We start from the raw sequence: 22702 nt of genomic DNA, 5'->3' as shown, positions 1-22702 counted from the left end.
AGAGGTCAGTGTAATCAAGCACACCATACCCACTGGCTCTCATCCTCCTATTAAGGAGAGGCACAGACCCATACCACCTACTACCTATCAGTCTGTGAAAGAGATGATAAAAGAGATGAAAGACTCTAATATAATCCGGGACAGCCATAGTCCCTAGGCTGCGCCCCTAGTTCTTGTCCGAAAAAAAGATGGCAGCATAAGGTTCTGCGTGGATTACAGAAAAATTTATCAAATCACCCACAAAGATGCATATCCATTGCCACACATTGAAGAGTCCTTGACTGCTCTGGGGTCATCAGCCTATTTCTCTACCTTGGACTTAACCAGTGGGTACTGGCAAGTACCCATGGCCCCAGAAGATCGAGAAAAGACTGCTTTCACTACACCTATGGGCCTGTTTGAATTCAATTATATGCCGTTTGGACTGTGTAACGCTCCAGGAACATTCCAGCGGCTGATGGAACGTTGTCAAGGCCATAGGAATTTTGAGACTGTACTCTTATATCTGGATGACGGCATTGTATACTCCAAAACGTATGAGGACCATCTAAAGCACCTGGGTGAGGTGTTTCAAGTTCTTGCTAAATATGGCCTCAAGATCAAGCCATCCAAGTGCCACCTACTGAAACCAGCGGTCAAATACCTTGGGCACGTTGTTAGTGCCGAAGGAATACAGCCTGATCCTGATAAACTTGCTGCTGTCCGCAACTGGCCTACTCCAACGACCGTGAAAGAGGTGAGAAGCTTTCTCAGTTTTGCAGGGTACTACAGGCGTTTCATCCCACATTTCGCACAAATTGCGGATCCCATCCAGGAACTGTTGAGGGGGCATCCAAAGAAGAGCCCGAAAACTCCTATTCCTGTTGAATGGAACCAGGAGCGAGAAATTGCCTTTCAACTCCTAAAGAAGAAGTTGACCGAACCCCCTGTTCTGGGTTACCCAGATTATCAGAAGCCATTCCTCCTCTACACGGATGCCAGTAAAAGAGGCCTGGGGGCCGTGTTGGCTCAAGTGCAAGACAACAAAGAAAAGGTAATTGCCTACGCCAGCAGATCCCTGAAGGGAGCTGAAAAGAATGATCAGAATTACAGTTCTTTCAAGCTGGAGTTTCTTGCCTTAGTGTGGGCTGTGACTGAAAAGTTCAAAGACTATCTTGCTGCCACACCATTTGTTGCCTTCACGGACATAATCCCCTGGCGCATCTGAACACGGCCAAGTTAGGGGCACTGGAGCAAAGATGGGCCTCCCGCCTTGCCAACTATGACTTTTCTGTGAAGTACCGGGCAGGCCGCTCCAATGATAATGCTGATGCCCTGTCGCGGCTCCCCACTACAGAGGCCCCAGATGAGTTAAAAGATGCCTGGGAAGAAGTGGAAATGCCCGCGTTCTACAGAAAATTTGCCCAGCAGGATAATATCTGTACTGAAAATCTCCCTGCTGCTGATCTTCCCTCCTCAGATGATCCTGAGTCCGGAGGCGATCAAGAAAGATGGATTAAGCTCCAGTCCGAAAGTAGAGTCCTCGGTGAACTGCTTGACTTCCTTACCAGTGGGAAAATCCCTGAGAGAATCCGCAGGAAGAGTGCAGACCCAGAACTAGTAAGACTGTGGAGACATCGCCACCAACTATTCCTTCAAAGAGGCCTGTTGCTCAGAAGGAGTCTGGATCCAGTGTCCTGTGATAGAGTCTACCAGATTCTCCTGCCACGTCGGGATGCCAGCCTGGTACTGGACATGTACCACAACCAGTCCGGACACTTCGGTGTGCAAAAGACTGAGGCCACTATACGGAGAAGATTCTATTGGATTGGGATGAGAGAGGATATCGAGAAATGGTGCCGAGAATGCACTGCCTGTGCTGTGGGGCGGACTGAACGCCATGACCAGAGGGCGCCTCTCCATCCTATTGTAAGTACAGCTCCTTTAGAACTTGTCGCGATTGATCATGTGAAGTTGGAGCCGAGTCGCTCTGGGTATACATATGCCATGACTATAATTGATCACTTCACCAAGTTTGTCGTAGCAGTGCCTGTGAAAGACCTGACAGCCAAGACTACAGCGGAGGCGTTCTGGAAGCATTTCCTTCTGCCCTACGGCTGTCCAGAAAGGATCCTCACCGATCAAGGGTCTGCGTTTGAGTCACAGCTGTTCCATGAGATGTGCCTGCTGCACAACTGCCAGAAAGTCCGGACCACCGCCTATCATCCGCAAGGTAACGGACTCTGTGAAAAGATGAATAAGACTCTCATTGAAATGCGGAGAGCAGTACCCCCTGATACGAGGGGTGATTGGCCTACTCTGTTGCCACAACTGATGTACACTTATAACAACACCATCCATTGTTCCACCGGTTACACCCCGTTCTATCTGATGTTTGGGCGACAAGGGAGATTACCTGCGGATCACTCCCTGGGGGTACAAGTGCCGGATGTGATCAACCCACTGCCCAGGACTGATTGGGTAGTGGAGCACCAGAGGCGTCTTCTTAATGCCAAGGAGATTGTGCAAGAACGCATGGAGAATGTCCGGGAACGCCAGCAAAAAGACTACGACCAGACTGCCCATGCGGGACCCCTGGCTCTTGGAGACAAGGTTTGGTTGAAAAACAACCACCGGACCAGCAAGTTGGACAGCAAATGGGAAAGGATTCCCTACCTTGTTACTGCCATACCTAATGCTGCAGCCCACATTTACCAGGTCTCCAGAGAAGGAAAAGGTCCCCAAGTTGTTCACAGGAACCGCCTCAAACCCTGTATCGAAGGAGAACCAGCGGCGGAGGAGATGGAGCCTGAGCCTTCTGAGGAGGAATTGCCGGCTCCACCTATGGACCCTATGCAGGCTGTGGAGAACTTGATCCATGATAAAGAGCCGCTCCACTGGGCCCTCACGCCTTGGCTGAATTTGTTGGTTCCTGCTCCTGTTCCTGTTGGTCTCCCGTCTCCGGATACCTTACCCCAGAGAGCTCCTGAAGTGGTTCCAGAGGCTGTGAGCTCCATTAACCTTCCTGAGTCCAGGCAGGAAGAATCTCCGTCACTAAGGAGGTCTACACGTTCTACCAGGGGACACCCACCTGTGAGGTTTGAGGACTACATCATGGGTCCAGGTAGCCCCTCACGGGAAACCCCTGTTTAACCCTTTTGCAAGCCTGGGTACGGACTCATGTGATCCTTTGAGCCTCCAAGGACTTATGTTTGTTTTGCATTGTTATGGACTATCCTGGTTTATTGATACGCTGCACCAGGTCAGCGCCCCTGTTCCCTTACACTATCCTGAGAGAAGAGAACGACGCCCCTTTTCACCATTCCTTGCAGTTACATTGTTTGTTAATTTTTATGCTGTTGCTGTGATAATTGCCATGTGTGCCGGTTCTCATTTTGTCTCTCAGGCTGCAGTATCCAGCCGGGCAGGGCCCCTCCATGTTGCGCCGAGGACGGGCAACGTTAAAGTGTGATTGTATGTAGTGTCCCACTAGGTAAAGGTGGGCACTGCACAAAAGGGGTTAATGTGTCTTTAATACATCTAATGTGTTTTTATATGCATTTCCCTGTGTTAGCTGGGTGTCAGGCCTATTAGGGTGCAGTTTAGCCTCCCAGACGTTAGAGGGAGCCAGAGAGCCCTAGATATATATAGGAAGGCCCAGGCAGTGGAGTGGTAGTTTATTCCAGGGGACTAGAGGAGTTACTTCGTCCACCTGAAGCTCCTGAGGCTAGGCTTAGCTCAGTAGAGACACCCCGGTTGCAGGACGTCACCTCCTGGGAGAAACCACAGCCCTGCAGCAATAAAGCCAACATACTACAGGCAAAGATAAGTAACCCTGATAGGCAGATGCTTTAGGAAGAAAAGCAAGGATTTAATACGCGAGGAAGATATATATATATATACCAAGGATATAAGCCACCATTTAGGCATTTGGGCCTTGGGATTGAAACCAGACAGGAGTTCTAGAAAGGAACAGTGTACGCTATTTCTGAGGAAAGGTACAACCTGATTCTGAGTGCATTGTGGATTTACCCTCTGAGTATCTTGCATCATTAATACCTGCCATCTTGTGGAATAAGCCTGCTTGCAAGCTGTAATACAAAGGACTGTATAACTACCTTACTGTATAAAGTTGGACTGTTCAGTAAAGAAACGTTTGGTTCACTATACCATCTGTGTACCCCAATTATTCCCACTACAAATCGGTGTGCCACCGTCACAGGCACTGGCGTCACGAATCCAAAAGGGACCTTGCCCCAGGCACTTAAAATACCTGTAACATCCAGGGCACCTCATCCACCATCAGGCCTGGTCCCTACATACAGAGTGTGCCCCAGAGGAACTGTGTCTACCTCTCCTTCACTGCCGCATGCCTGCCCAGGGTTCTCCAATACAGTGAGCAACCCTCGATTGCCCAAAACCGTGACCTCACATCGCAATACCCTGCAGGTCTGGCGTGCTGCATAAGTGACTGCTGCATGACTTGGGGCTCAGACTGCTTGCCTGATTTGCAGGGGGGTGAGGTGAAAGACAGATGCCCATGGGCTGCAGGTGCCAACTCTGCGCTTTCAGCAGGGGACCGGGTGGGAGACAATGTGAAGGAACTGGTGGCACTGTCAGCCATACAATCTACTACCGCCTCTACTTGTTCTGGCCTCATTATTCATACACCGGTATTCGGGCCTATAAAATAACGCTGAACGTTCTGTCGCTATAGGTCACCTACAGAATTAACAGCCAGATAAATTATTATATTTCTGTGTCTGGAGTAGAAAGCTGGTGTATTGCACCCACAAAAAATCACTATAGGTCACCCACAAAATAAATTGCCAGATGAGATTCCTAACACTCTCCCTCACTTCAGCTGCCTGCTTCCTGTCCCTGCACTACTGAGAGCTGATGGGTGGTGCTACACGTGATCTAGCTTGTATAAAGTCTGGGTCACATGATGCACCGGCCAATCACAGCCATGCCATAACTAGGCATGGCTGTGATGGCTTCTAAGTGCAAAGTTCAGGTTCGGGTCTGGGTACCCGAACTCGCAAAGTTCAGTACGGACCCGAACTTTGCAGTTCGGGTTCGCTCAACACTAATCATGACCCTTTAAATCAATTACATAAGAATTTCTATTTTATTAGGTAAATTACATCAGTATATTTCGCTAACCAAGCTATTTCTTCACTTTAACTCTTTACTAAACTTCTTTCTGAGATGAGAACACAAGATGTCTGCCTAATGCAACATGGCTGACCATCAGATCTAATCCTGATTCCAGAATCCAAAGGTAGCTGCGTTTGCACAGTATAGGAAAAGGCAGCAACCAGGACCGCAGTAGTACCCATCACCTGGTGCTTTTTCCTATAGTGTGCAAGCATGGCCACCTCTGCTGGATTGTAGGGTGGTCATAAGTGCCTTGGAATAACTTTCTCTACATTGTAAATGCTATTTTCTGATTTGAGGCAAACCCTTTCAAATATTACCACTTTATATTTTTGAAAACATCCTTCTATTGCCGGAGGTGTTTCCACACTTTCCTAAAATTTTTGCACAGTACTATAGTACTATATATAGACTTATTCCTATGTTAAGAATGTCATGCTCCCACCTCTACCATAGTTGCTAGAGAATGGAGAATATCTGTAAAGAATAAATCAAGGCAACTGGGCTTACTGTAGATTTCTTGAAAACGTTTCACTCGTTCTTCCAACGAGAAGAACGAGTGAAACGTTTTCAAGAAATCTACAGTGAGTCCAGTTGCCTTGATTTATTCTTTACAGATATACCATGACCTGGATAAATGAGAACCTTCACAGACATAGAGAATGGAGAGGTGAAATGCAGGACACCAACATGGGCAACAGCAGGGCCCATGGAATATAAAAGCCTTTCTGCTGCGTGTTCTGCTCCTTCTTGCATTGTATTGTATGGTTGTCTGCACAGTATCATATTACTGGGTGCCTCTGCCTCAGTATGTCTCACTGAGCCTGCCACGCTGCACCATCAGTGGGTGCTGTTAAAAAACAATGGAAAGATGACTGTGCTTCTATGTGGCTCTTTCCATTGAAATCCATCTATTAGAGTTACTGAAAGGATAAGAGGTGTAACTAGAAGCTCTTGGGCTCCAATGCAAAATCTCTAATGGGTTCCCCATCTACTATGTGACATTTTAAGTACTGGTTTCTTCTTATGTGGCAGAAAGGCCTTCGGGCCCCCTCAGCAATCACGGCCCATGTGCGACTGTTATCTGTACACCCCTAATAGGTATGCCCATGAGCAGATCACTGCTTATTCACGAAGTTCCCTTTTCCCTGAGGTCTGGTTCTAACCTCCAGGACCCTCTCCTATCATGCATTGACAAATTGCCATAAATACCTAGGCTATGTTTGTCAGTGAACTATTCTCTGTTCCCAAAGAACTTTGAAATAATTAAGAAATGATTGGAGAAGAAGCCATCATGAAATGCTCTATTAGTACTAAATATGTACAGCAAAAGTTTTACCTTTTTGTTAGGTCACTTTAAATGGTTAAAGGGAGGCTGTCACTAGAGTTGTGTGATTAAACTGATGCCATGCTGCTATAGTGCTTGATAATAACGTTCTAGCCATTTTATTTCTCTACAATAAAATAAAATATCATAAAATTAATTATGCAAATATAATAATAACTGCTAATAAATAAGCTATAATAACGGCTATCCGTAATGTTCTGTACTATACACCACACGGTACAGCAATACAAAGCAAACTATACGATCTCATAGCAGTAGGTGGTACATATCATGTAAATTAATATGAGTCTCTATGCTTGGGTGTCCTTCAATTTACCTGCAATGTTAAAAATGCAAACCCATAATTCAGCAGAGTAGCATTACTGTACATGCAGGTCATGCTAATTTCACAACAATGGCAATCCTACTAGAAAGAGTATGTGATATACAACATAGTATAGTAGAAGTAGAAGTTCCTTAACAGGTGGTATAGTTCACAGTTTAGGGTACTTTCACACTGGCGTCCGTTTCAAGGCTCTTACAAGCGGCCCAAAACGGATCAGTTCAGCCTCAATGCATTCTAAATGGATAAGGATCCGTTCAGAATGCATCAATTTGGCTGCGTTTGGTCTCCGTTGTGTTTTTTAGACTGTCACTAAACGCAGCTTGCAGCATTTTGGTGACCGTCTGACTATGCGGAGCCAAACGGATTTTCACTGACAGTTTTTCACTGACACAATATGGTGCAATTGAAAACGGATCCGTCCCCCATTGACTTTCCATGGTAGTCAAGACGGATCGGTTTTGACTTAGACTTTTTTTTATGAATAATGCAAACGGATCCGTTATGAACGGATACAAGCGTTTGCATTATCGGTGCGGATCCGTCTGTACAGGTACAAGACGGATCCGCACCAAACGCGAGTGTGAAAGTAGCTTAACACTTGCAAGGTTTGGGGTGGTCCCGACTCCCAACACTACGCTGGGTGACTGGGTCCCCTGGAAATCACGAGATATTAATGATATATCCAGAGGAAAGGTCATCAGTTAAACTCAGACAACCCCTTTAACACTTCAAAGTGTCAAAGTAGGGAGTTGATGGCTTTGTATAGTAGCAATAGCGGCAAATGTCCACAAACATCCATAGTTCAAAGCACCCTTGCTCCAGGGCACTATGCATAGATAAGCTAAAGAAGCAAATTTGTAAATCTTTTTATTACATCGGCGACTCACGCTGCCACCTTTCTGCTCATCAGCTCCATACCTTCCAGGCTCCAGTGGCACAGTTCCTCCAGCCTTTCTCTCCTTCTTCTCAGCAGGCTCAGGCGCTGGAGTAGCTCTATTCCTCCACACAGATTGTGGCTAACTTCTTTCCAGCTAGGCATTACGCTCTCTTCGACTTTTAAAGAGCCAATGTGCACCCTATTCTTCCCCAGCCAGTACCTGGATACCTTGGGGTACTTCAGTCATCTTCCCCTATGGGAAAGTGCCTGAGATATAGGTTCTAGTCCATTAGTGTCCTGCAGAGGTTTGCTGGTTCTCTACATTTGTTTGTCCATGTACAAATTGTTGACTTTTTGACCCTTTGCAGCCTGACCTGAGCTCTACTTGATCTCCATTCTGACCCTGAGCTGCCCAGCATGACCTTGGACTGTTTATTGGATTGCACATACTCTACCTGCCCTGACCTTGGCCTGTTCCCAACTACAGCGTTGCCTAACCCCTTAGTCCTCTGTACGGTGTCTCTTAACCCCAGTGGGTCAGAAGTCAGCCACACACACACAGGGACTACTTCAAGAGACAGCAGCCTGGTGGTTCCCCTGCAGCAGAGTCCAGATCCCTGTATAGTGAAGACCAAGAGAGGCCACTTAGGATTACCCCTAAGCCAAATCTGTTCAAGTAACACAGTGGATCCACATTCTCTTAGTAACACTGGCTATACTACATCATAGTATCATGCACACTGTAATACAGCCAGGGACTGAAGATGAATTGGGACTGAAGATGAATTGGATATTTGTGGACATTTCTGTCCCACCATTCATAAAGACCATAAACCGCTTACATAGCTAATGTATAGTTCATTTTTAAACTGTAGCAATGCAAACTATAAAATAGGGAACTAACACTAGAATAATGATGTGATTTTAAAATGTTATTGTTTTATAACGCTAGAATATCGTCATACACCTGCAACCCTCTGCGTGAATTCTGTTTCTGTAACCCAGAGGTACAGTGTGCAGCAGAGCAGTCTCAGCAGTACCTACTATCCCGCAGAGCAAAGAATGTCAGTGCAGCACGTGAGCTGTTATCCTCCAGCTGTAATCAGAGCTGGATATAATCATGGCTGGATTTGCACGCTTATGCCTCTCTGTTTCATGACTTTATTTGCCAGAGAATAGACAACGTGACTCTGCTAAACTTGGAAAGTCAAGCATGTTTGCTTTCTGCTGCAGGATGAAATCCTACTGGCTTCAGACATTAAAACATTTAATCCCATGAAAGTTGAAAATCTAAATCTAAACTCTAGTTTTGCTTTGAAGTAGGAATTTCATGAGAGCAAAAATAGTATTTATGAGTTTATAACTGTAGTAAAGGACCTTGCGCATTCTTATTAAGATCACCATGTACTTTGCCCACCACTCCCTTACAGTTGAGGTCATGTTTGGTGGGGATTGTCGATAGGAAGTCTACTCAAAGGATTGAACTATTTTTATAAATTGTAAAAACACAAAATTACCTCAGATTTCCTGCTGCATTCATGTCCAGATATTATATAAAAAATATAATGATTTTATTACTATCCTATATAATTATTGCAATTTTTTTTTAGATCTCTATGGGTCAGATGTTACAAGATTTTGGAAAATTCCTTGGCATGTTCCTTTTAGTCCTGTTCTCATTTACCATTGGACTGACACAATTGTACGATAAAGGATATACAGACGATGAACCCAAGGACTGCGTTGGAATCTTCTGTGAACGCCAGAGCAATGACACCTTCCACTCGTAAGCCCCTTGCTAATTTTAAGTGACCCTGATTGAAAAATTAATGATAATGATAAGTTCTTATTAATATTGCTCATCTGCAGTACTGTAAAAAGCTTACACTGGCCATGATCAGTCATAGAGTAGTGTTATGTCATTAGAGTAGTAGTATGTTATTACTAAGTGCCCATTCTGAAGTGTGCTGTGGTTGGCCTAATACGTGGATATGATAGTTTAGGCACCAATGGACAACTTTACTTACATGCACATTGGCTATACCAAAATAATAGAAACAGTATTTCTTCTATCAGTCTAGCTTTTATCATAGTAATAGATAACAGACCTGACCTCAGACTGCTGTTTTCCCCACTGAACATAGGGGAAGGGATTGTCTACAATTCTAGACTAGGAAATTGTTTATCTAGCTAAGCAAATGATATATTATAAATACATATTCCTGACCACCTACCTGACCTTGTGTGAAAAAATACCAGCCACAACAGCCTCTTTAATAAATGATTAACATACAAAATATTACTTTGCATAAATATTAGAACTCTGCAAAACAAAACATTATGAGTATTATCATTCAATTGTAGTGTCCAAAAGAGGCCTTGGAGGGCCTTTGGCAGTACCAAAAACACAGCATTGTGCTATCTTAAACAGGTTTTCTTGTACTTACTGTAGATATACCGGTCTATCCTCAGGATAGGTCATCATTCACCTGGCACCCCTGCCGATCATCTGTTTCAGGCAGCCACTGTGTCACGGCCTCGATGTTGTGCGCCGTGACACTTTTGCCGTGCATGTTGGTTGCCAGCGCCAATGCATTGTTGTCTCAGCATGTATGTGCTTTTCTCCCCTTCTCCTTGTTCTTCCCCTGTTTGGTGTCTTTGAGGTTAACTATCTGGCTGGGTGTGGCCACTGGGTTTATACCTGCCTGTGGCTGGCAGGCTGGATTAGTTGTCCTCCAGCTTTGGTGTGTGCTGGAGTTGCTCCAGTTCTGGATGTATCATCGGTCCAGTTTGAGGGCCACCTAGTTGGACATCGATGTTACCTTGATGTCTTCCCTTTGTTTCCTCTGTTCTGTACCCTTCCTTACATGTTTGGTATGTTTGGTGTTGGTTTAGGTTTTGGGTGTGTTGTAATGTCTAGTTTGGTGTTCCATGTCTGCTATGTTTGGTGTTGTTATCCAGCATGGTTGCTAGACATTCTCCCTGTCTGTTGTGTCCTCCGAAAGGGGGTCTCTGGGTTCTCTCCACAAGGTTCCTCCAGGGCAGGTGGGCTGTTTCTGGTTTAGGCTCCAGGTGGGAATAGTGGCTTTTTCTGGCCGATACCCAGTTCTCTCTCCTTCCACTGTTCTCCTGGACCAATCCATAACAGACTCCTGATCCTACTCACTACATCTAGACCCTTGTCCTAAACTTAACCCTACCATCACTGATTACCTCTCCAAATCCTGTCATGGCCAGGCTTGCATTTGGCTGCACCACGTTTGCCACTCAATTTCATTAAACTCCCTGACAGCTATTTTTATTAGAAGTACTGTGGGGAAGTGAACAAAGCAGTTGGCAGACTTATGTGACCCACTTTCCTGAATTTGCCCAGTTTCTTCATAAATGTAATTGTATGCAAGAGGTTGAAAGACATCAAGGGAATTATACAGCACTGTGCAAACGTTTTATGAAGGTGTGAAAAATTATGCTAAGGAATAGTGTTGAGCAAGCATGCTCGGCCGAACTGCTGTTTGACTCGAGCATCGCTATGCTCGGCACATGGCGGTACTCGGCCGAGTACTGCATGTGCTTGAGCGCCTTGCTCGAATCTCCTCCCTGCACGTTTATTGGATGCTATGCAGCCAATAAACATGCAGGTAAGTACTGCCATCACTGTAATGCAGTAGCCTTATTGGTTACTGGCATTACAGTGATTGGCTGGCCGTAACACGTGATCGGATGCTATATAGCACCCGATGGCGCGTGTTCAGCTCATTATTAGTCAGGGAGAGCTGCACTTAGGAAGGGACAGATAGTGTAGGGAGTGTGATTGTAATCTATTTAGTTGAAAAACTTTTCAAAGACCCAAAAGTCATTTTAAGGACTATTGTGTGTGGTGGCAGCAATATAATATAGCCATCACTTTTTTTCCATACTTTTCCATACTTTTTCTATAGTGGGTGTCTGCAGTGACTTGCGACATCTGTGCAATACCTTCTGTGTGTCAGGGCCAGAGATAGAAAAAATATAAGTGAAATCTAGTATATTTTTTCCATACTTTTACGTACTTTTCCTATAGAAGGGTGTCTGCAGTGACTTCTGATATCTGTGCAATACCTTGTGTGTGTCAGGGTCAAAGATAGAAAAAATATAAGTGAAATCTAGTATATTTTTTCCATACTGTTACGCACTTTTCCTATAGAAGAGTGTCTGCAGTGACTTCTGACATCTGTGCAATAAATATAAGTGAAATCTAGTATATTTTTTCCATACATTTACGTACTTTTCCTATAGAAGGGTGTCTGCTGTGACTTCTGACATCTGTGCAATACCTTGTGTGTATCAGGGCCAGAGATAGAAAAAATATAAGTGAAATCTAGTGTATTTTTTCCATACTTTTACGTAGTTTTCCTATAGAAGGGTGTCTGCAGTGACTTCTGACATCTGTGCAATACTTTGTGTGTGTCAGGGCCAGAAAAAGAAAAAATATAAGTGAAATCTAGTATACAGTATTTTTTCCATACTTTTATGTACTTTTCCTATAGAAGGGTATCTGCAGTGACTTCTGACATCTGTGCAATACCTTCTGTGTGTCAGGGCCAGAGATAGAAAAAATATAAGTGAAATCTAGTATATTTTTTCCATACTTTTACGTACTTTTCCTATAGAAGGGTGTCTGCAGTGACTTCTGACATCTGTGCAATACATTGTGTGTGTCAGGGCTAGAGATAGAAAAAATATAAGTGAAAACTAGTATATTTTTTCCATACTTTTCCATACTTTTCCTATAGAAGGGTGTTTGCAGTGACTTGTGACATCTGTGCAATACCTTGTGTGTGTCAGGGCCAGAGATAGAAAAAATATAAGTGAAATCTAGTATATTTTTTCCATACTTTTACGTACTTTTTCCTATAGAAGGGTGTTTGCAGTGACTTGTGACATCTGTGCAATACCTTGTGTGTAAGTGAAAACTAGTATATTTTTCCATACTTTTACGTACTTTTCCTATAGAAGGGTGTCTGCAGTGACTTCTGACATCTGTGCAATACCTTGTGTGTGTCAGGGCCAAATATAAGTGAAATCTATTTTCTTTTTCCATACTTTTCCATACTTTTTCCATATATTGTGCTTGCTGTGAACTGTGACATCCGTGCCACGTCTTGTGTGTCAAGCGTGCATATAACATTTAATATGAAGAAGGTCGAGCATTAAGGGATGGGGAAGTGGCCGTGATGCTGATGGTTCACGTAAAGGCCGTGGCCCTGGGCTCGTTGAAACTGTGCCTGCTGCCAGAAAAACAATCATCCTCGATACCTAGCTTCATGTCCCAGTTTGCAGAGCGTCGCAGGACTAAACTCTTGAAGTCAGACCAGTGCGACCAGGTGGTCGGTTGGACTGCAGCAGATAATGCTTCCTGTCGGTTAAGCACCACTGTCACGGGGTTCCGAAGGTGCACTCGGTCCCCCATTGCCCGCAGACCTGTTGCTTAGCTTTTGGAATGAGGTTCTGTGTTTGACCTCATTCCCAGGGCGGCTTTACTAGCTGGGTGGCTCCCTGCTCCTAGTCTGCCTTGAGCGCCGAGCTGATCACTCGGTGCTCGACTGGTTGGTCTGTCGGTCATGTGACGCTGGCCACGTCACATGACCCTCACTCCCCACTATAAATACAGGCAGCCTGCTGGCTACAGGTTGCCTGTTAATTTCTAGGTTCCTGGATATTTGTTGGACTGCTGAATACATACCTGATCCTGTTCCCTTACCATCCTTTTGCCTGATCCTCCTGTACTGCGCATCCGTCCTGGTATTGTGACCTCGGCTCCCACCTGACTACTCTCTTAGGACTCCTCTTGTACTTCTCTGCTCTCCTGGTATTTATGACCCCGGCTTCTCCTGACAATTCTCTGTATGCTCCATTTGTACTTTGCAGCTTTCCTGGTATTGACTCGGTCCGTTCACGTCCTGTTTGTCTGTCTGTCATCCCTGCACTTATTCCAAGTTAGGGATTGCCGTCCAGTTGTCCCCTGTCATTAGGACTCGTGAGGCAAGTAGGCAGGGCCAGGGGTAAGTGTGGAGCGCAGTGGTCACTTCCCTCCCCCCTGTGTGTGTGTGTACGCGACCGTTACAGATTAACAGGCCCAATAACCACTGTATTATGAATCCTCTGGTGACCCTGACTGACCATGTCTCTAATCTGACGCAGAGGGTGCAGGAGTTAGGGGAAAAACTCAGTTCTTTTGAGTTAGGGCAAGGTTCTTCCACTCCTCAGGCCTCCAGTCCGCATTTTGAGCCCCAGATTAAGCTCCCAGAACCCTTTTCTGGAGACCGGAGGAAGTTTCTCTCTTTTAAGGAGAGTTGCAAACTTTACTTCCGTTTGCGCCCCGTGTCCTCTGGCCCCGAGAGTCAACGCGTGGGCATTATCATTTCCCGATTACAGGGTGATCCCCAGGACTGGGCGTTCTCTTTACCTGCTGGCACCAGTTGTTTATATTCTGTGGAGGGGTTCTTTCAGGCCTTGGGTACCCTCTATGATGAACCAGACAGGGCTCTAGTAGCCGAGGCGGCTCTAAAGGCACTGGTTCAGGGCAATTTACCAGCTGAGGATTATTGCACCCAATTCAGAAGGTGGTGTGTCCCCTCAGGATGGAACGAACCAGCCCTGCAGAGTCAGTTCAGGTCAGGTCTGTCTGATAAATTAAAGGATCTTCTGGTCAGTTATCAACTTCCAGAGACCTTAGAGGAGATGATGACCCTTGTTGTCCGACATGACCGACGGGTTAGAGAGAGACGACAGGAACAACAGTTCTCTTCCCAGATGGTGGTCCAGCCAGAGGCCTATCCCAGAGACAATGCTGAGGTCTCCACCGAGGAACCCATGCAGGTTGGCATGACCCGAGGGAATCTACGCCGCAGACGTGGAGAATGCTTTTACTGTGGAGATCCTGACCATTGGATCAACCAGTGTCCTAAGAAGGTCCTCTCTGTCAAGTCTCCTAAGACAAGGCAACCTAAAGACCAGGTACACCCTGAATTTTCTAAATGTAAGCTTTCGGTACCCATTACGATTTCTCTGGGAGTAGATAAATTGCCGGGTAAGGCCTTTATTCATTCTGGCTCAGCGGCTAGCTTTATTGACTCTGAGTATGCTGTAAGATTGGGTATTCCTATGTTTGCCTTACCAACTCCTATCCATGTCATGGCTATTGATGCTACTCCTCTTATTGGTGGTACGGTGAGCTTATGTACCTCAGAGATTTCTCTAACCGTGAGGTGTGTGCCACTCAGAGAGATGTTCGCTTCTAGTCCTGGAGAACCTACCTGCTGAGGTGGTACTAGGGTTGCCTTGGCTCCGACTACATAACCCCACTATAGACTGGTCCAATGGGGAGTTGGTGAGATGGGGGCCTAAGTGTGACTCGTGCTTGTCCGTGGTACAGGCTGGGGTCTCAGTAAAGTCTGATACTTTACCCTCTGTTGTTAGAGAATATTTTGATGTATTCTCAACACCAACCCCGGAGGTTCTACCCCCCCATAGACCTTATGATTGTACCATAGAGCTAGTAGAGGGGGCCAAGTTTCCTAAAGGACGAATTTATAATCTTTCTATGCCCGAACGCAAGGCCATGGAAGATTATATTAAGGAGAGCCTTGGTAAAGGGCATATTAGACCTTCTGTCTCTCCTATGGGGGCGGGGTTTTTCTTCGTTAAGAAAAAAGATGGTGCTCTTAGGCCATGTATCGATTACCGGAGATTAAATAAAATCACTGTCCAGAATAGATACTCCCTCCCATTGATTCCGGATTTATTTAACCAGGTTCTGGGGGCAACCTGGTTTTCCAAAATTGACCTGAAAGGGGCATACAATCTAATCCGAATCAAGGAGGGAGACGAATGGAAGACGGCGTTCAATACTCCGGTAGGACACTTTGAATATCAAGTGATGCCTTTTGGACTCAGCAATGCCCCAGCTGTGTTCCAAAACTTCATGAATGACATTCTTAGGGAGTACTTAGGTCAATTTTTTATTGTCTATCTTGACGCCATTTTGATATTCTCTCCTGACTTCGAATCCCATGTGTCTCATGTTAAACAAGTATTAGAGGTGTTGAGGGAGAATCAGCTATCCGCTAAACAAGAGAAATGTGTCTTTGGTGTACAGGAGATTCTGTTTCTAGGGCATGTTCTGACTCCTCACGCCTTCAAGATGGATCCTGGTAAGGTACTAGCAATTAAGGAATGGGTAAGACCTTCATCCTTAAAGGCCTTACAACGGTTCTTAGGTTTCGGCAATTACTATCGTAAATTTATTATGAATTTTTCCGTAATTGCTAAACCGTTGACCGACCTTACTAAGAAAGGGGCGGATTTAGAGAATTGGTCTACTGAGGCCATTTCTTCATTTGAAAAATTAAAAAAGGCATTCAGTAGCGCTCCCATTCTGATCCAGCCTGATCAGGAGAAACCTTTTATTGTGGAGGTGGATGCGTCCGAGAACGGCGTAGGAGCAGTCCTTTCACAAGGTCCTGCTAGCCTCACTAATCTGAGACCATGTGCCTTCTTCTCCAGGAAATTCTCTCCCACGGAGAGAAACTACGACATAGGGAATAGGGAGCTGCTGGCCATTAAATGGGCATTTGAGAAGTGGAGGCATTTCCTGGAGTGGGCAAGACATTGTGTAACTGTTGTCACTGACCATAAAAACCTTATGTTTCTCGAGTCTGCTAAGAGGTTGAATCCCCGTCAAGCCAGATGGGCTCTGTTTTTTACTCGTTTTGATTTTTCCATCACGTTCAGGCCGGGAAGTAAAAATGTGAAGGCGGACGCATTATCTCGGAGCTTCCAGGCTTTTCAACCTACTGAGGTACCACCTGAATCCATCCTACCAGCAAAAATCTTCTTAGCAGCTCTTACCCAGGATATCTCGGCTCGCATTAGGTCTGAACAACATCTGGCACCGGTATCCACCCCAACAGATAAGTTGTTTGTTCCCGTACAATTTCGTCTCCAGCTGTTGGGTGAGTGTCACGATTCTGCCTTTTGTGGACATCCGGGTGTTGAGGGCACTAAGGATCTGGTTTCTAGATCTTATTGGTGGCCCACTCTAACTAGGGATGTCAAGTCCTACGTGTCAGCCTGTGAGGTTTGTGCCAGGTCCAAGACACCTAGGACTCGCCCTGCTGGTAACCTACGACCCCTACCCATTCCCAGTAGACCCTGGTCCCATATCTCGATGGACTTTATAACTGACCTACCGCTGGCGGAGGGTAAGACTGTGGTTTGGGTAGTGGTCGATAGGTTTAGCAAGATGGTTCATTTCATTACCCTGTCTAAACTCCCGAATGCCAAAACCTTGGCGTCTATTTTTGTGAAAGAAATTGTTCGATTGCATGGTATCCCGGAAAATATTGTTTCTGACAGGGGTGTGCAGTTTGTGTCCAAATTCTGGAGGGCCTTCTGTCAAAAATGTAAAATTTCATTGTCTTTTTCCTCTGCCTACCACCCTGAGAGTAATGGGCAGACTGAACGCCTTAATCAGTCTGTCGAACAATTCTTGAGGTCGTATGTTGCTGATGACCAGCAATTATGGGTGAAATATCTTCCATTGGCTGAATTTGCTTTGAATAACCGTGTCAATTCTTCTGCTGGGGTTTCACCTTATTTTTGTAACCATGGTTTCCATCCCCGTTTTCATTCTGGGTCGTCCGTCTCCTCCTCTAACCCTGAAGCGGATAAACTCTCCTCCGAACTGTGCACAGTTTGGGCCCGGGTTCAATCGAACCTAGAAAAGGCTCAATGTTCTCAAAAATTCAAGGCCGATAGGAGACGTTCAAGGGGGGTAAACTTTCAGGTTGGGGATAAAGTATGGTTGTCCTCCAAGAATCTATCTCTCAAGGTAACTTCTAAAAAATTTGCTCCTCGTTTTATTGGACCATATAAGATCACGGAAGTGATTAACCCGGTATCTTTTAGGTTGGAGCTGCCTGAGTCATTCCACATTCATAATGTGTTCCATAAATCTCTGCTTAAAAAATATTTTGAACCGGTAGTACCATCAAAAGCCTCGCCTCCGCCGGTTCTTGTTAATGATGCTGTCGAGTATGTGGTGTCTAAAATAGTGGATGTCAGGAAGGTGCGTAATTCCTTGCAGTACCTGATTCACTGGAAGGGGTATGGACCTGAAGAGAGATCTTGGGTACCTGCCAGGGAGGTTCATGCTCCTAGACTTGTTCGTAAATTTCATTTAGAACACCCTGAAAAGCCATCGCCTGAAGTCTTGGGTCCGGTGGCCCCTCGTAAAAGGGGGGGTACTGTCACGGGGTTCCGAAGGTGCACTCGGTCCCCCATTGCCTGCAGACCTGTTGCTTAGCTTTTGGAATGAGGTTCTGTGTTTGACCTCATTCCCAGGGCGGCTTTACTAGCTGGGTGGCTCCCTGCTCCTAGTCTGCCTTGAGCGCCGAGCTGATCACTCGGTGCTCGACTGGTTGGTCTGTCGGTCATGTGACGCTGGCCACGTCACATGACCCTCACTCCCCACTATAAATACAGGCAGCCTGCTGGCTACAGGTTGCCCGTTAATTTCTAGGTTCCTGGATATTTGTTGGACTGCTGAATACATACCTGATCCTGTTCCCTTACCATCCTTTTGCCTGATCCTCCTGTACTGCGCATCCGTCCTGGTATTGTGACCTCGGCTCCCACCTGACTACTCTCTTAGGACTCCTCTTGTACTTCTCTGCTCTCCTGGTATTTATGACCCCGGCTTCTCCTGACAATTCTCTGCTTGCTCCATTTGTACTTTGCAGCTTTCCTGGTATTGACTCGGTCCGTTCACGTCCTGTTTGTCTGTCTGTCATCCCTGCACTTATTCCAAGTTAGGGATTGCCGTCCAGTTGTCCCCTGTCATTAGGACTCGCGAGGCAAGTAGGCAGGGCCAGGGGTAAGTGTGGAGCGCAGTGGTCACTTCCCTCCCCCCTGTGTGTGTGTGTACGCGACCGTTACAACCACCCTGTCTTCCACCAAGTTCAGTCTCAGTAGCCAAGAGTCTGGTCAACAGAATCCTCACCATGATCCACCTTCCTCCCACCATGGAGAGTCTGGCCAAACAAGTGATCCCACACATTCCAAGGAGCTCTTTTCATCACCATTACTTGATTTGGCCCTCTCGCCAAGCACGCTTGAAGAGGGACATGAGATCTTCTGCCCTGATTTTTAAACACTTGAGCATCCACAGTCACAAGAAGATCACGGTGGGGAACGGCAATTAGTGTGTAATGAGGTGGATGATGATGAGACACAGTTGCCATTGAGTCAATTACTGTCGCAAGAGATTGATGAAGAGGATGATACAGAGTTGTCAATCACTGAGGTTGTGGTTGGGTCAACAAAGCAGGAGGATGATCAGAGTGAGGAAGTGGAAGAAGACTTGGTGGACGAGCGAGGACAACAGTACAGATGGGGAGCGATCTGCAGCACCTAAAAAGAGCAGCACCTAAAAAGGCTGGAAGAGGCAGTGGGGAGAAGGTGGGCCACACCAAACAGGCCTGCAACTGTTCCATAGAGCACCCCCTTGGGTAAATCTTCCTTGCCAAGGGGTAGGTGTTCCGCAGTATGGCGCTTTTTTTTAGGAAAGTGCGGATGACAAAAGAATAGTAGTTTGCAACCTGTGCCACACCAAAATGAGCCAGGGCGTGAACACTAGCACCCTCACCACCACCAGCATGCACACAAGCACCGTAATAGGTAGGAAGAATGCCAGGGTCCACAATCTGTGTCTGCGGGTCACACCACTGCCTCCTCTTCCCCTATGGTATATGCTGGCCAATCGCCTGTCGAAGGCGCAGGCGAGGATGCCTCTCGCCCTGCACCTGGACCTTCGCAAGCACCATGAGCGACCACTTCCCTGTCCCAGTGCAGCGTCTAAATGTCCTTACCCCAGGCATTTGAACGCAAGCGCAAATACCCAGCCAGCCACCCACATGCCATAGCACTAAATGCACACCTTTCAAAATTATTGGCCCTGGAAATGTTGCCATTTAGGCTTGTGGACACTGAGGCCTTCTGCAGCCTGATGTCGGCAGCCGTTCCGCGGTACTCTGTCCCCAGCCGCCACTATTTTTCAAGGTGTGCCATGCCCGCCTTACACCAACATGTGTCCCGAAAATGTCACACGTTCCCTGACCAACGCAGTTACTGGGAAGGTGCACTTAACCATGGACATATGGACAAGTGCATTCGGGCAGGGACGCTACATTTCCCTGTGGCCACACTGGGTGAACGTTGTGGAGGCCAGGAGCGAGTCGTACCCTGGGATGGCACAGGTGCTACCGACGGTTTCTGCCAGCACCTACGTTAGTGGCTCCAACCCCCACTTCTCCTCCTCAGCCTCCTCCTCCACTTCCACCTCCGAATTATCCGTGTGCAGCACCAGTCAGCCATTAGCCGGTAGCTGGAAGCAGTGGGAAGTGTCAACAGGCCGTGCTAAAGCTGATATGCTTGGGGCAGCGGTCCCCAACCGCCGGGCCGCGGCCCAGGACCGGGCCGTGGAGGATTGTTAGCCGGGCCGCGGCGATCAGGGCAGTCTTTAACTCTGTACTAATGAAGCGCTTCCATTATGGAAGCGCTTCATTAGTACAGAAGGACCAGGGAGCGGTGAAGGATCTGTACTCACCACTTCCTGGTCCTCGGCTCGGCTATCGGCTGTGCAGGGCTGCGCACAGCGTGATTTCTCTCTGTGACCTCACGCTGTGCGCCGCTATACACAGCCAGAGCCGACAGCAGAATGAAGAGGATCGCGATGGTGACCAGGAGCAGGAGAGGTAAGTGTTTTTTTATTTTATTTTTTATTTGCACTGGGGGACATATGGGGCTGACATGAGGGGCTAATAGGGCTGACATGAGGGGCTAATGGGGCTGACATGAGGGGCTAAGGGGCTGACATGAGGGGCTAATATGAGGGGCTAATGGGGCTGACATGAGGGGCTAATGGGGCTGACATGAGGGGCTAATATGAGGGGCTAATGGGGCTGACATGAGGGGCTAATGGGGCTGACATGAGGGGCTAATGGGGCTGACATGAGGGGCTAATGGGGCTGACCTGGGGGACATGGGGCTGACATGAGGGGCTAATGGGGCTGACATGAGGGGCTAATGGGGCTGACATGAGGGACATGGGGCTGACATGAGGGGCTAATGGGGGCTTATGGCTGACATGAGGGGCTAATGGGGGGCTTATGGCTGACATGAGGGGCTAATGGGGGGCTTATGGCTGACATGAGGGGCTAATGGGGGGCTTATGGCTGACATGAGGGGCTAATGGGGGGCTTATGGCTGACATGAGGGGCTAATGGGGGGCTTATGGCTGACATGAGGGGCTAATGGGGGCTTATGGCTGACATGAGGGGCTAATGGGGGGCTTATGGCTGACATGAGGGGCTAATGGGGGGCTTATGGCTGACATGAGGGGCTAATGGGGGGCTTATGGCTGACATGAGGGGCTAATGGGGGGCTTATGGCTGACATGAGGGGCTAATGGGGGGGCTTATGGCTGACATGAGGGGCTAATGGGGGGCTTATGGCTGACATTGGGGGGGTTTATGGCTGACATTGGGGGGGGTTATGGCTGACATTGGGGGCTGATAGATGGCTAAGGGTTTGGGGGTTGATCTGAGCCATTGGGGGTCTGATCTGAGGTCTGATTAACATTGGGGGTCTGATTGCTGGTCTGACCTCAGGTGTAATGGAAAATATTTTTTTCTTATTGTTCTCCTCTAAAACTAGGTGCATCTTATAGGGCGAAAAATACGGTACAGTGCAGCAGAGACCAGTGCAGCAGAGACCAGTGCAGCAGAGACCAGAGTCAGTTTATATAGTCATTATATAGTGTTATATATTTTAATATGCACCTTGTGTTTTGTTATGCGTGTGAATCAGTCAGCCCCGCCCACCCCCTAAGCCCCGCCCCAGAACCCCCACCCCCTTCCCGCCCCACCCGGTCCCTGGGAAAATTGTCTTGCATGAAACCGGTCCTTGGTGCAAAAAAGGTTGGGGACCACTGACTTGGGGGACAAACAGCACACTGCCGCAGAGCTGTTGCAGGGGATAAGAGACCAGACTGAGCTGTGGCTCTCGCCACTCAACCTACAACCAGGCATGGTTGTGTGTGATAATGGGCGTAACTTGGTGGCGGCTTTGGAGCTCGGCAAGCTCACACACATCCCATGCCTAGCCCACGTCTTAAACGTAGTCGTTCAGCGGTCTCTCAAAACCTACCCCAATTTTCCTGAGCTACTGGTGAAGGTGCGCCACGTGTGTACACATTTCCACAAATCATTGTCAGCTTCAGCCGGTCTGTTAACGTTGCAGCAGCGCTTGAAATTGCCATCTCACCTGCTGTTGTGCAATATGAGCACGAGCTTGAACTCCACGTTCCACATGTTGGCCAGGCTTTGTGAGCAGCAGAGGGCAGTAGTGGAATACCAGCTGCTACATGGTCATTGCATTTCCAGTCAGCTTCCGCTAAACAGAAGCGAGGAGTGGGCATGAATGTCTGACCTCTGTGAGGTTTTAAGAAACTCTGAGGAATCAACACAGATGGTGAGCAGCGATAACGCTATTATCAGCATCACCACTAATGTTTTTGAAAGTCATTAGCAGGCCATTAATCATACTTTTTCCGTAGATGGTGTCCACTGCAGACAGTTAAATTATCCACGCCTCATCTTAGTGTAAAGTGTGCAGATATAAAAAATACAATCTTTTAGAGGGTCAGCTCACCAGCAGGCCCTCAGCGGAAATCTTTTAGAGGGTCAGCTCACCAGCAGGCCCTCAGCGGAAATCTTTTAGAGGGTCAGCTCACCATCAGGCCCTCAGCGGAAATCTTTTAGAGGGTCAGCTAACCAGCAGACCTCAGCGGAAATCTTTTCGAGGGTCAGCTCACCTGCTGGCCCTCAGCAGAAATCTTTTCGAAGGTCAGCTCACCAGCAGGCCCTCAGCGGAAATCTTTTAGAGGGTCAGCTCACCTGCAGGCCCTCGTATT

General features: G+C 47.0%; 1 protein-coding gene across 2 annotated transcripts in view; it reads left to right on the top strand.

Annotated features, from left to right (window-relative positions):
• TRPC1 (transient receptor potential cation channel subfamily C member 1) overlaps window positions 1–22702 on the top strand; it is a 193231-nt gene that overhangs the window by 127111 nt on the left and 43418 nt on the right. For both annotated transcript variants that reach the window (XM_040428059.1, XM_040428058.1), the window contains one exon: window positions 9300–9475. In XM_040428059.1, the coding sequence (XP_040283993.1) occupies window positions 9300–9475 (176 nt within the window). The remainder of the gene's footprint in view (window positions 1–9299; window positions 9476–22702) is intronic.

The sequence above is a fragment of the Bufo bufo genome, chromosome 4, assembly GCF_905171765.1.
Source record: "Bufo bufo chromosome 4, aBufBuf1.1, whole genome shotgun sequence".
In the NCBI taxonomy this organism is placed as follows: domain Eukaryota; kingdom Metazoa; phylum Chordata; class Amphibia; order Anura; family Bufonidae; genus Bufo; species Bufo bufo.
Note: the sequence above shows the minus strand (reverse complement) of the source record. Positions and strands in the feature narration are given on the sequence as shown.